This window comes from Astatotilapia calliptera, chromosome 5, assembly GCF_964374335.1.
Source record: "Astatotilapia calliptera chromosome 5, fAstCal68.1, whole genome shotgun sequence".
Lineage (NCBI taxonomy): Eukaryota > Metazoa > Chordata > Actinopteri > Cichliformes > Cichlidae > Astatotilapia > Astatotilapia calliptera.
In genome coordinates this window covers 28,958,304-28,971,700 of record NC_137426.1, presented here as the reverse complement: position 1 = coordinate 28,971,700, position 13,397 = coordinate 28,958,304, and the positions used below count along the sequence as shown (strand labels likewise).

The 13,397-nt window shown below is 40.5% G+C and overlaps 1 protein-coding gene across 2 annotated transcripts in view; it reads left to right on the top strand.

Annotated features, from left to right (window-relative positions):
* tafa4b (TAFA chemokine like family member 4b) overlaps positions 1-13,397 on the top strand; it is a 37,836-nt gene that overhangs the window by 11,684 nt on the left and 12,755 nt on the right. For both annotated transcript variants that reach the window (XM_026168679.2, XM_080302052.1), the window contains exons 2-4: positions 617-779; positions 1,673-1,788; positions 12,201-12,356. In XM_026168679.2, coding sequence (XP_026024464.1) covers positions 700-779; positions 1,673-1,788; positions 12,201-12,356 — 352 coding nt within the window. In that variant the 5' untranslated portion in view covers positions 617-699. The remainder of the gene's footprint in view (positions 1-616; positions 780-1,672; positions 1,789-12,200; positions 12,357-13,397) is intronic.

Below are 13,397 nucleotides of genomic sequence, written 5' to 3'. Positions count from 1 at the left end.
AATTTACTCAGTGTGTGGGTATGAGAGTGTGCAGACAGCAACATGCATCAGTAGCTGTCACTCAGCTGTAATTAGAAGGGCCTCTCTTGCTGTCCTTAGATAGGCTTTGAATTTACTTAGCAAACACTGTGTAAATGTGCTCTGTGTGTGTGTGTGTGTGTGTAGAGAGAGGGAGAGAGAAAAAGGCTGTGTTCATGGCTTGTTTGATCATCTGATTTGTTGCAAGAAAATGTTTTAGACTGCTTTTTTTTGGCATGTTTCTGTTAAACAGACCTATTTTCTACCCAGTTTAATTTTTAGTGTGTTACACGCGCACGTTTTGAGTTTTTTGATTAGTGTATTTACGCACATGACAGAGTGTGAGGGTTTGTGAGGGAGAAGGGGAGAGACGTGTGATGTCTAGAGTGGGGATCACATTCAGCCTGGGGGTAGGTGAATCTATTGTAAACAATGGATCTGACAGAATCTGGGCCTTCACATCTCCGCCCCCTGTGCGTGCGGGTGTATGCTTGTTTGTGTGTGTAGACCTTCATGCAAGGCCATCCGAGGCCACCGAGGAACTCCAGGGCAGCCTGGCCTCTCTGACTGAGCATGTCTTTGTACCTCCTTTCTCCAGAGCCTTCTTCTGTTTGAGGTGAGGAAAAGGTGGAAGCAGGAGGAAGAAGAAAAGGAGGAGGTCATTTGAGGTGGTGCGCGTGAATGCAGCCATGGCCTGTAGCCGCTGTTCATAAAGAAGCCACACAGTGGAAGCGAGACCAAAGGAGACAGATGACCAACAGGTGAGATGGTGTCCCGCATCACCTACTGGCAAGTGAAACACATCTGGTGCTGCAACTAATTACTGTTCTGTGGTTTTTGTTAACTAAGTCATTGTTTTAACAATAAAACAGAGTAATTATATGACTTGACAAGTTCCTACAATTCAAGGTAACATGGTGAGACGCTTTCATTTTTTTCCCTTAAATTAACTGATAAATAATTAATCAGTAGATTAGATAAATGAATAACTTTATTTTTTTCCAGCAAATCCAAAGTTCACTCAGTGTAGCAGCTCAGATGTGAAAACCTGCCTAAGTTAAAAGCTTTAGATTTGGGTTGTTTACCACAAAAAAACAAACAAATAAACAAGAAATTGAAACAATTCACCTTTGGCCTTTTTGGACATGTTTAACAGTATTAACCAGCTAATCAAGAAGCAACAGCAGAAAAAAAGTCCAATCATTAACATAGTGATTAGTTTCAGCCTCTTACCATGTATTACTGTTTCTGGGTTACACATGTTTCTCTGCTCTAACTCTTGTAAAGTCAGCCCTTTTGTAATTTGCAGCTCCAAGAAGAAAATTTGAAAACTTTATACTAACAGGATGCTTTTAGCACACAGGTCCCGCAGTTCCTATATCTAAGTCTTCCTGTAGTATGTAGGAAGGACATTTTTTGCAGGCCTAGTCTGTTCTCAAGCTTCTCATTGCTTCCTTTGACCTTTGACAGTTACCTCTCACATTGTTTCTGCTTCTTGGAAAAAACAATATTTTTTGTGTGCTCTGCTGTTGCCTCCTGTTTTTTTTTCTCTTCTTGTTTTGGGTACAGGTTGTGACCCCTCACGATGACCTTTTCCTCCTCTTCTCTTCCATTTGTGCCTCTTTTTGCTCCATTCCCTCTCTCTCTCTCTCAGGATGAAACTGAGGGGGAGGTCAGCTTGGCCTTGGCAGGTGGCCTTCCTTGTTGCCTTGGTGATGCTCTACGTTGACCCAGTGTCTGCTGGCAACCGTAACCATCGGGGACCGACAGGTACACCAGGTCTCGATCCAAGCTCCCCTTCCAACACCAAGAGAGGTTAATTACACTGTCACTTCAGAGGTGTAACACATGTTCCCTGAGCCTGTCGCTGACTGAGCCATCCACGTCCTGGAGGAGGGGGACGAGCGGGCACAATTTGCTCCGTTTCCCAGCATGACAGAATGTAATCTAGACAAGACCTCGTTTTAGTCTTGGATGCAAATACGTCTCTATTTGAGTGATCCAGCCTGTACAGATACAAATGGCACTTAAGCTGTCAGGGGCTGTCAACACAAATAGATCAGTGTGGGTGAGATCTGATCTATTCAGAGTGCAGACATGCAGCAATTCGGGGCCAACGCTGTGGTTCTCAAGAGGCCTGTTAGTGGTTTAGTGTTCGCAGTGCCATAAAACAGGGTGTATGCCTCACGCTGAAGAGACCCGTCGGCTCATGACTTCTAATCCTCAGGCTTATAATTGTCAATGCTCACATTAATATGCACAACTCTGCAGCCCCCGCTTAACTAGAAGAAGAAGATAGAGACCATGGCAAGCGCTGACTTAATTCAGGCCTGCGAGCTACATCTCTACTCTAGCTTTAATTTCCATAAGTCATGGAGACAAGCCACCCTAAGCAAAAAAAAATAAAAATGACCAACACAGTCTTATTAAAATTTCATTGAGGCTGACAACGGGGACAGTTGTGCTGAGTCACAGCATCTTGTGCTACAACTTGTTGGTGGCAACCTCCCCTGTCACCTCTTCCTCGCTCTTAATTATGACAATTTCTTTAATTATCTCAGTTTCTTCACTATTGCTGCTCGCGATTTGCAAGGTGACCTTTATATGCCACAGAAAATGCTACCAGCATCCAGTCTGTTCACTGGCTGATGGCATTAGTTTCCTTTAGACAGAGAGGAGGCTGCCTGCTTATGGCAGGGACACTACTAATTGCAGGCCTTGTGTGTTGTGAAGGTCAGCATCGGTGCCTGCCCTCTTCTTAGTTTCTTACTCGCGGTAAAACAAGATGTCTTCCTCTGAAACTGACTCGTGCTTTTTATTTGAGGGTTTCCTCTAATTGCTGGAAGTTTAGGACTTTTCAGTGATGAATACAACATGACACTCATAATGCCGAGGCTGAGGAATAATTGGCTGTGTGTTATGAGGGCTGTAAAGATTTTCCAGAGGCAGTTTTACTGCTGTTTTGTTTTCCTGATCATTCAGACATTTGCTTGTTCCTTGCGGTTGTACCATTTGCTTCCACATGGTGGCTCTATAGGTCAAAAAATAGCCAGTGTTGGCTCTCGGGCAATCGGTATTTTTTCAATCAAGCAGACATAACACGACTAAGAGTTTTTAGAGGAAAGGAAGAACATAATCTCTGTAGCTCAGGTTAACAGCACAACGTGCAGATGATTCATTTGGCGCGGTTAGTAGCCGTCTTCTTTGCACACCTGCAAGACACACTCAGCACATGAGAAAGATCATCTAGCATAAGTCTTGCCTTCACAGCTCATTTCTCAGTTTGCCCCCTCATGAGCAGAACAAAGCTGTGTAGCAACACATACTTGAACACAGCCCCATTTTTTAATGCTATTCCTTTGGACACACACCATTTTTTCTTTTTCTTTCTTTTTTTAAAAAGGCAAATAGAGAAATTCATAAGCTGCATTACAGGAGCAGTAAATGTGATCCAAGACATACCAGTGTCATGTACTGTTGAAACATCAGCCTTTCTCAATGGTAAAGTCATTGTCTGCGCTCATACAGCAGTGCTTCGCAAAAATATCTGAAATTCTCTTTTCTTTTCTCGGTTGAATGCTTGAAATTAGATTATTTGAGATTAAATTCAATCACTGCCTTGCAGAACTGATATATTTCCATACACTCTTATCACAGCTTGTTATAGCACACTTAATCTGGGAACCCATCAGCTATTGCCTGATATGCAGATATCTGTTTACAGAGATTAGAGGGTGGTTGGCAAACCACACATTTTGTTCTTGTGGAACAGTTACTAATCTGGCAACCCATCATAAATCAATTTATAGCATGTTGATGGCTCTTCTTTGCCCACCCTGTTCATGCCAGGAGCCTCCTTTTAGCTTTAAACGGTCTCTGTTAGACTTAAACAAACATTACGCCACATCTGCATGTCCATCTCTTTGAGAATACTGCCTGTTTTTGCCTCCCCTTTAGGCTGTTTCTAAGATGACTCCTCAAAAAACATACCAGGCAAGGTCAAGGGAGTAGGATTTATTGGGGATACTTTTGTTCCACAGAAGCACCTGTTGTGATATTTAACATAAATCTGTGTTGGGCCTGGTGTGGACTTGTGAGACATTGATCCTGTCAGGATTGATGGGTGGTGCAGGCCTGGAGTAGAGAGGAGATGGAGCAAAGAAGGTTAAAGAGTGGGCTCAAAAAGCAGAAAATAGGAAGATATGGAAATTTAAAAAAATATAATTTTTGAGTATATTTTGTAAAGGAGAAGTTATGAGACCTGGTCTTGTGAGCTTGCTCTGTTGAAACTTAAAACTTGACCTGTGCGCTCTACCAGAGATAGTCAGTATGTCTTTGCTAAACTGGCATTGCTGCCTCTGACAGATTTGCTAGATACCTGGCCTTTTATAGCAATGTGCATGCTTGTCAGGTATTGACAAGGGATAGACACAGTTTTTTTTTTTGTTGATAAATTGTACAGTGCTGCTGCTTGCCGGTGTCTGTCAGAATACATCAATCGCCTCGCTAACCCATCAGTTCAAGGGAGCTCCGTTTGCTGGCCGCCCGGCTCTCTCCCTTTCGCAGGAATAGAAGCGTTTAGCCTTGCCAAGTCTTTTCATCTCAGGCTCTATTTAACCAAGATGGCCATAACAGAATGATTTAAAGGCAGCACTATGACATTAGATACACTGTTTTTGTATGTATATAGCTGGAAGCTGGCTGCTCACCACATGAATTTTAAGCAGATAAAGGGTGAGAAGCAGAGGCTGAATGGGAAGGTAAAGGGCTCAACTCTGAGGGCTCACAGTTGAGCTTCAGTTGTTAATACTCTTACTGATACTGTTCTGATGATCAGACTCCTTTTTTTGGTTCAACTTTATTTTGTTTCTTCTCAAATTATCCTCTGAAAATGTTCCTTTTAGTGGTAAAACTCAAAGCATGCAAATGCAAGCTAACAAGTTGGGCAACACAGGACAGCACCAAAAGAATTTGATGATAATGAAGGCAGAGAAACACATTTGTGCACATATCCACATGCCACCGGTGATATGGAACAATAGGTGAGGAACAAAGGGAACAGAAATGAAGTGATGAAGCTCTAAAAGCATGATAAGTTTTTTTTGTGCAGTTAGTTTCACAGCAGCAGGCTCGACTGTAGGGTGCAGGTGAACTACATGATTTCCTACACAACTGTTGTACTGTCGCTTTGAGTCCTGTGAAACAGACTTGGTTTTTATATATGAAAGAAGAATCAAACAATTAAAGTTTCATTATTTTACTTTACTTTTTACATCAGGATGCACTATATTTGGTTTCACTGAATAGCTCGCACTAAGAGTGGCTGTCAGATTCAGCCTTGTGAAAACAGGCTTTACGGGAGACTTTTTGTTGAACTCTAATCTATGGAAGCCCGTTTCCGCCACTAAATAAAAACAAAAAAGCTAGTATCCATAACTCTAAATTTCGAGTTATTTTCTCGAAATTTCGAGTTAGCTCTGCCAATCAAAAATATACGTGAATGAGGTCGCTTTCTTGTTACCCGGAAGCATATGGCGCAGAGGAACGCGCACTCAAAAACGGATCCCAACAAATTGGCGCTTTCGCGAGTACGTTTGCTGATAGTAACACCATGTGATTCAGCTAATAACACAGGGATTTCATCATTTGTGTAGCCAGGCTGAAAACACTCAGCAACCTGTGCATTCACGACTGGATGTAATACCGGTAGCTTAGCTGTAGCATTTGTAGCTGAGGGCTTCAGCTTCCGGGTAACAAGGAAATGACGTCATTCACGTAGATTACTGATTGGCAGCGCTAACTCGAAATTTCGAGTTACTTTTCTCAAAATTTTGAGTTAATAAATCGAAATTTTGAGTTAATATGTCGAAATTTCGAGAAAAAAACTCGGAATTTTGAGAAAATAACTCGAAATTTTGAGTTATGGATCTGTTTTTTTTTTTTAGTGGCGGAAACGGACTTCCATACTAACCAGATTAAATATTGTAATAAGATTTTGGTGACACGTTGGAAGCATTGTGTGGATGAAACTGTACGTGAAATGACCAAATGTGAGCTACATTTTAAATAAAATTTAAATATGGCATTAGGTCTCGCCCCTAATGGGAAGCCAAATTGCCACCTATGCCCTAAAATATGCAATTCTTTAAAAGCTATTTCACTTTTAATAGTATCATAAGCAGACAACATAAATGTATATGGGAACTGTATCATATATCACATTAGGGTCATTTTTTTCATGGTATTGTGCTGCATTCTCCAGAGTGAGAAAACTACAGTGGCCCTATGAGGCCAAATGGACTGCAATTTAAGAAAACACCAGCAATAAGAAAAACACTGCAAAAAAACACAATACACAACGGAAATAGGAAAAACAAGAACAGAAATAGGAAAAACGAAAACAGAATTAGGAAAAACAGATTTCCAAAAGCACAAGGGAAGTGTTTCTGGGGAGACAATAACCCGACGGACCAGTTGCAGGAACCAAAATATGCCAGGTAAGTGTGTTTTAATCTCATGATTCATGTAATACTGATGGCGGATTTTCAGGTTAATAGTTAGGCTAACACACTTCCCTCTCATCCTTTCTTTCCTGACAAAACCGATAGATCCTCCACTTCTTTTAAGTGTCTCCCAGCGCAATTCCTAGCATATTTTGGTTCCTGCAACTGGTCCGTCGGGTTATAGTCTCCGCAGAAACACTTCCCTTGTGCTTTTGGAAATCAGTTTTTTCCTATTTCCGTTTTCGTTTTTCCTATTTCCGTTGTGTTTTGAGCACTTTTGCAGCTTTTTTCTTATTGCTGGTGTTTTCTTAAGTTGCAGTCCGTCTGGCCTCTCAGAGCCACCGTAGCGAAAACAAAACTACTGCAGAAGTACTAAAAAATGCAGTTCCTAAACTGGCCACTTGAGGTCTGCTCCGAGAGCATGTCAATCCCCATAGAGTACCATGTTAAAGGGCTCAAATTGATAGCGTTCAGAAGCAGAAAACTAAACACTGGTTTTGAGCATACTCACTGTGCTCAGATGACTCAAATGCAGATTTCGACTGACAGGTGTGCCAACACAAGCCTGTTTAGGCTTCACTAATCCCACTTACTATTCTGATCCTCTTCATCATGTTTCGTACCATCTGGGGCATTTTGGAAGTATCTGCCAAACCATCCAAAAAATTTGTGCTTCAGTCTTGGTGCGTCAAATTCTAGTATTTTATTAGTTTGTTACTTAACGCTAATTAAGATAACTAAAGATAACTAAAATGCTAATTAGCAGATACATGAATCTGTGCAGTTTGATAACTTCTCACTTCACCCTCTGATCTAAATATGGTTAACACAAAATCAGTGTTGATTTTGACAGCAAATTTTCATCTATAGTTTTAGTCATTATTGAGGCAAATCCTAAATATCATGCAATACAGTGGAGTAAATCTGAAGTATGCTATACATATTTTCCTTGACATCAAATGTTAAATCTGTCCATGTGTCTACTCTTCTTTCGTCCCAATCGCTGACATTTTGTCACGTTTCTATGAGAAACAGGGAGCATTGGAACTCCCACTGTGGAGATCAAAGTGTGCGCATCTAATCTTATTGCACAAGGAGATTAATTCTGACTGACTCACTTCCAAACTTGTCCCGCCTTTTTACACAACTTAATTAGTTCTGATTGGATATTGTCTAGTAGTTTAGTTATTAGTTTTTTGCTTCGGTATCGTCTTGTTTTCGTCAGGAAAAGAGGTCATTGATGAAAACTATGGAGAAAATTATTAGTCAACAAAATTAACACTGCATTTTGAAGCTAACATGTTAACCATATTAACATTGTACCTTCAAAATGCAAAGTCTAGAATTTTGGCGGTTGACATCATTTATACACAGTCAGTATTTGCCAGCAGTGAAGTAGCCCAAACGGACTATTTTGCAGCTTTCTAATATGTTGTATTATTTAATTTTGTTTACTTTGTTACTGTTATTACTGTCTTGGAGCAACTATGATCACGTAATATCTTGTGGGATTGATAAAGTATTCTGATTCTGATTAAAGCACCAGCACCTGCCTCACCTTTCAGACCCAGAGACTGTGTGTGCATATGCTCATAAACTCACTGTCACTAGGGTTGCAAGCCTGTTGTTTTCTGGTTGAACTGCGCTTCTTTTGACATGTTCCTGCAGTCCGCTGGTTGGATTAGACCCATTGTGCATGAAAATTGCATTCACGTCTATAAAAAGCAAATGTTTTATTTTACCCAAATCCCACCAAACTGAATCCAAATCAACACGTTAAACCACACTATCACACTTACTGTGCACACACATGCACATAAACACTCCAAGTGAAATGCTCTGTCCTCATTTAGTTATATTACTCCCCACAAAGACTATATAGGAACACTGTATGATTAACATTACACTATGAGAGAGTGAGAATGAGAGTGTTTGCAATGATACCAAATAAAAGCTTTACTTTCTTGTTTCTGGGCAACAAGAGTGGGCGATGTTGAGTTGATTCCTCCAGCACAGTTGTGATGGATTTATATAGCACTTTTCTAGTCCTATTGACCACTCAGAGCACCAAAAGGACGCATCCTTTTAAAAAAGATTTTTTTGATAGAACCTTTTCCTACGACCCCCACTTATTGATTCATTAGAGGTGCTAAAGTTCAGTGTCGTGACCTAGAGCACTTCACATACAGACTGCAGGAGCCAGGGATTGAACTGCTTTCTGATTAGTGGATTGTACTACTTGCCTGCTGTATGGCTCCCAAACCTTTTACTGACTGAAGCATTTTTATGCTGAATGGTAGAACCACAGCCAGATCTAACTGCCGGCTACCATACATGCTTACAAACTTATCAGTGAATCAGCTCATCTTGTATAATATTTTCCAGAATTCAAAAATTCAAATTCAAATTCAAATTCAAATTTTATTTGTCACGTACACAGTCATACTCAGTACGATATGTAGTGAAATGCTTGGACAACTGCTCGTGACCTAAAGAAAACAAAAAAGGAAAAGGCTATGAATAAGATAGGAAATAAATATGAAAAATTAAAAAGGGTAAATTTAACTAGGAAGGAATAAAATATAAATTAAGGTTAAAAATGAAATAACTGTACAACACAAATTAGAATGAAGGGTAAATTTAACTGGGATGAATAAGATAAAGATAAATATATAAATTAAAGTTGAAAATAAAATAACTGTACAACACAATACACAATATAGAACTATATAAGAATGTATGAAGAAATCTAAATATAATAAATATATACACAATAACAGCAGCTGTACAAGTATTAACCGGAAATGAAGAATATAGTGACCAGTGTTGTGCAAAACCAAAGTCCAGAAAGTCCAGTGTGTGTGTAAGAACCATATGTGTGGGTCAGTACTGTGTGGTGGTGTGATTGAAATTAGTTTATTATATTTAAAGGCTATTTTACACCTAAACACTGGACAGTTTTTGCTCCTACTGAAGCAAATCCCTTCACCATTATATAAAAACTGTATTTTATTTTTTTATTTTTATCTTTTTATTGTTACATTTTAGCCACATAATGTTTCACATCAACAAACCACAGGCAGTCTAAGCAAAAATATGTTTCGGTATGCAGTGTGTTGTGTTGCTCCTCGATGAACGCGACAGTGGCAACATCTAAAATACTCTGAAGTTGTTTAGAGTGTCCTTTAAACTGTCTATGAAAGAAAGCCTCTTAAAGCATTTACTTGAAGAGCACCTTGGTCTCTTTTTGTTCTTCTTCTTCATTAAGCTGCATATGTATACTTTAAGAAAACCCAGCAGAGGCTTTCTGTCTCCTGTCTTCCTTAAATAATGGAAATCACATTAAGAGAAGGATGTGGGCTGTTCTCATACCTTACATCAGCCTGAATTTGCCTCATTTGCATCCATTTATACTTCGTTGAGATTTTAATTAGGGTACGTGCCACGGACAGACAAAAAGAATGTGCATAAATGAAGCTGGGAAGGGTTTATCATCCACTGCTCAAACATACCCTCAAAGCTTTAAAGTTTTCAAACGTAAACATCTTCTGCCCAGTCCTGATATAGGCAATAAAGAGAGAAGGCCAGTGTACCTCCTGACCTCATTATGCCAGCGGAAGGCGAGCTGCTCTTTGTTCTCTCTGCTGCCTGTGACACTGCTTTCCCTCCTCCTGCTTGACTCTCTTCCTCTCTTTCCTCTCTCGTGCTAACAAGCTGCCTTTTTCCTGAGATAAGGCCAGCAGATTGAGCAGTCTTACTCAGTTCCAGTTCTGCAACAGCAGCAGAATAATTTCTTATTTATTTTGTACAGGCTATAAAATTGTGCTTGAATTAGATTTTCTTATTTTTACGCTGTTACTTTGAGCTTCAGTTGTGATTATTGCTGTTGTAACTATGACTTAATGTGTAGTTCTTGTCCATTTGACTTGTGCTGAGTTTGATCTTTTCTTGATTTTTATCATTACACAGAGCCTATATATATGTTTGCGTGTGTCAGTGAGTGCATGTGCAGTGTGCACGGGTGTAATCCGGCAGCTGCTCCAGCCTCAGGAGAGCCCGAGACAGAGGAGTGAGGGAAATGAAAGTGGAGGGATGATAGCGGAGGGGCGCCCTCGGAGAGCCAGGGATCATTGATGGGGCTCTCTGGAGAAGAGAACAAACAAACTTTAAATCAGAAAGGATGAGAGGGGCCATGGCCTGCAGAAATGGAACCCTCTGCTGAGTGTGTGCGCTGTATGAGTGTGTGTGCTTGTGCACACTTTTGTGTCTGCCTGCAAAGCCCATTCAGCTTACCATGAAAAGTTTTGGAGTCTGGGTATAGTCACGTACATAAATGAAATCTGGGCTTATGGTACAGTATAACCAAGGTTTTTCCAGGGCTGTAAAGAGGCTTATAGGTAGTTATGTCGCCAGCAGGGTTTGCTGTGCTCTGGAAACGGTGCCAGAGACTCTCAAGAGTGCACAACAAGCTTTGAGAGGGAAGATAAGGCAGCTGGAATCCATTCAGAAGCCATAAGCAAAGCTTAGATTCACTAAACATTGTACCCAACAGTTTTGGTTGGCGCATTTTCCTTTAGGTAGGCACAAAAACCTTTCTGCTAAGGGATTCATGGGTTTATTCATGTGCTGAGGGGAATGTAACATTAACACAGACAGTGCGCATTACACACTTCTATGCATTACTATGTAACATAATTTACAAGTCATCCTTGCTGCCTTGTACATGTGACAGATCAAGTTAAAGTATAAATGGTTGCTCTCGTGAGCTTACTCCTAAAATGAAGATACAGTCACCTTTTAGTCCCTGAAGACTCTGAAAAGAAATCATGTGTGAGGGGGCAAGATGTTCAGAAGGAATTCAACAAAAAATACTGAAACACTCACACACATAGTACCACATTTTGCCACTGTGCAGAAAGCTTTGGGTTTGCGCTACAACCCCTCAGGTTCGTTTGCTGTCCGGAGAGTCTTATAATTAACCAGACCAATGCCTGCTGGGAAGTGAGAAGCTAATAAGAGACATTAGAGGTGGCTGGTTTGTTGGAGGTGTCAGGTAAAAACAATTATCCTCACATATATCATGACTTTAAGAAGCACACACAAATGCAAGGAACCAAACACACAGACAGACGTGCATGGAGATGGAATGATAAAAACAAAAATGCGGATGCAAACGTGACAGCGATTTCCTCTAACTAAATAAAGTGCACACGTCTCTGCTTAGATCAAGTGCTTTGTCTGAAAGGAGTCAAAAAGAAATGATTATTTTTTCATATGCTGTTTGCTTTTTTTAATTTCCCTCCATGCACACCATCACGAGAACAAGAGTCGCCTCTGTGACAGAGTTAATGAGGGCGCTGGGCTGAGAATAAAAGCAAAATATCACTAAAAAGTGTTTACTTATGAATCAAAGACTGAGACCGGAATAAATCGAGGAGTTTAAACAAAAGTAAATTATTCAGCAGATCTGTTTAATCCTCAGAAAAGCTGGCCCGTATTTGATTGTTATTTGCGGCGCAAATGTGTTTGAATTTCGACTCGATTATTTTCAACAACAAATGCCAAAACACCAACAAAATCTCCCTTACAGTCGATGAATTTCAAGCAAATAATCCCCCCACCCTTTTTTCCCCTCCTTCTCTCTCTCTCTCTTTCTCTCTCTCTCTCTCTCTCTCACAGCATCATACCAAGTGAAGCAGGGGACATGTGAGGTGGTGGCGGTGCATCGCTGCTGTAATAAGAATAAGATTGAGGAGCGCTCTCAAACCGTCAAGTGTTCCTGTTTCCCGGGGCAGGTCGCTGGCACGACCAGAGCCAGACCCTCCTGTGTGGAAGGTAAAACTACGTGTGAGTGTTAGTGTGAGTGTATATATCAGGCCAAGCGTCTCTTCCAGCGGTTCCTCATTTATACCAAACAAATCCCGATGTGAGAATCTCTTGAAATGAAGTAGAATTAGTGATTCTAGTGGAGCTGATCACCGACCAATAGCCTGAGTGGATGTTTGGGCTGAAAATCAGCCCCGTCTTCTAACAGCGCACAGGCCTGAATTTGTTGGGCATCGTTGCTTTGTGAAACACATAAACAAGTAGGGTGTGCTTTCGGTTTCTGTGTTTTGTGCATCATATTGCAGACATCTCCCCCACAACACTGCAGCAGAGTCTCTCCATTTCTGCCAGATCTTTTTGGTATCTGTTGGAAACCTTTGCGAGCGTGACTGGAATTCCAAATGAAGATTTTGCAGGTTTGGACAGTGCTTCGCTGCACAACATGTTTTTGTAATAATTGACACGCTGCTGAATCCGGCGGGGTCACGAAGGCTAAAAATGGTTTTAATTATCTTGCATCATTAAAGTTTCTACATGAAACTTCTCACCTAAAACAAATCATTACTAGATTCATTTTGGAGATATTAGAAACGTAAATAGATGAGTTTAAATTTGCTGCCAGGTTGGATTCTGTCTGAAAATGACTTTTTTTTAATGGCACACTGCTGCTGGATTGAAAATGTATTTTCAGTTTATAGGAGTGAGATTGAGAGTGAATTCACACCACTGTCTTTACTTAAATTAAGATAGGATGTTTACTGGAAAATGAATGTAAAGCACCTTTAAGTGGGTCTTGAGTAATAGGATTTTTAATGTGTTAAAGTAAACCTGGATATATCTCGGTCCTCTTTCACCAGCGGTTTGGGGTTCATTGCATCCCAAGGAGATAACATGAAAAGTTAAAGCCACTAATGCCGGTAATGTTTCTCCTTGCCTTGCTAATTCCCCCATGCCATATGAAAGGAGAATCAAAAATATGACATCAGATTGGATGATTAAGCTGCGGTTTTAAAGGAATGCTGGTATATGGGACAGCTTAACGTTTCATAT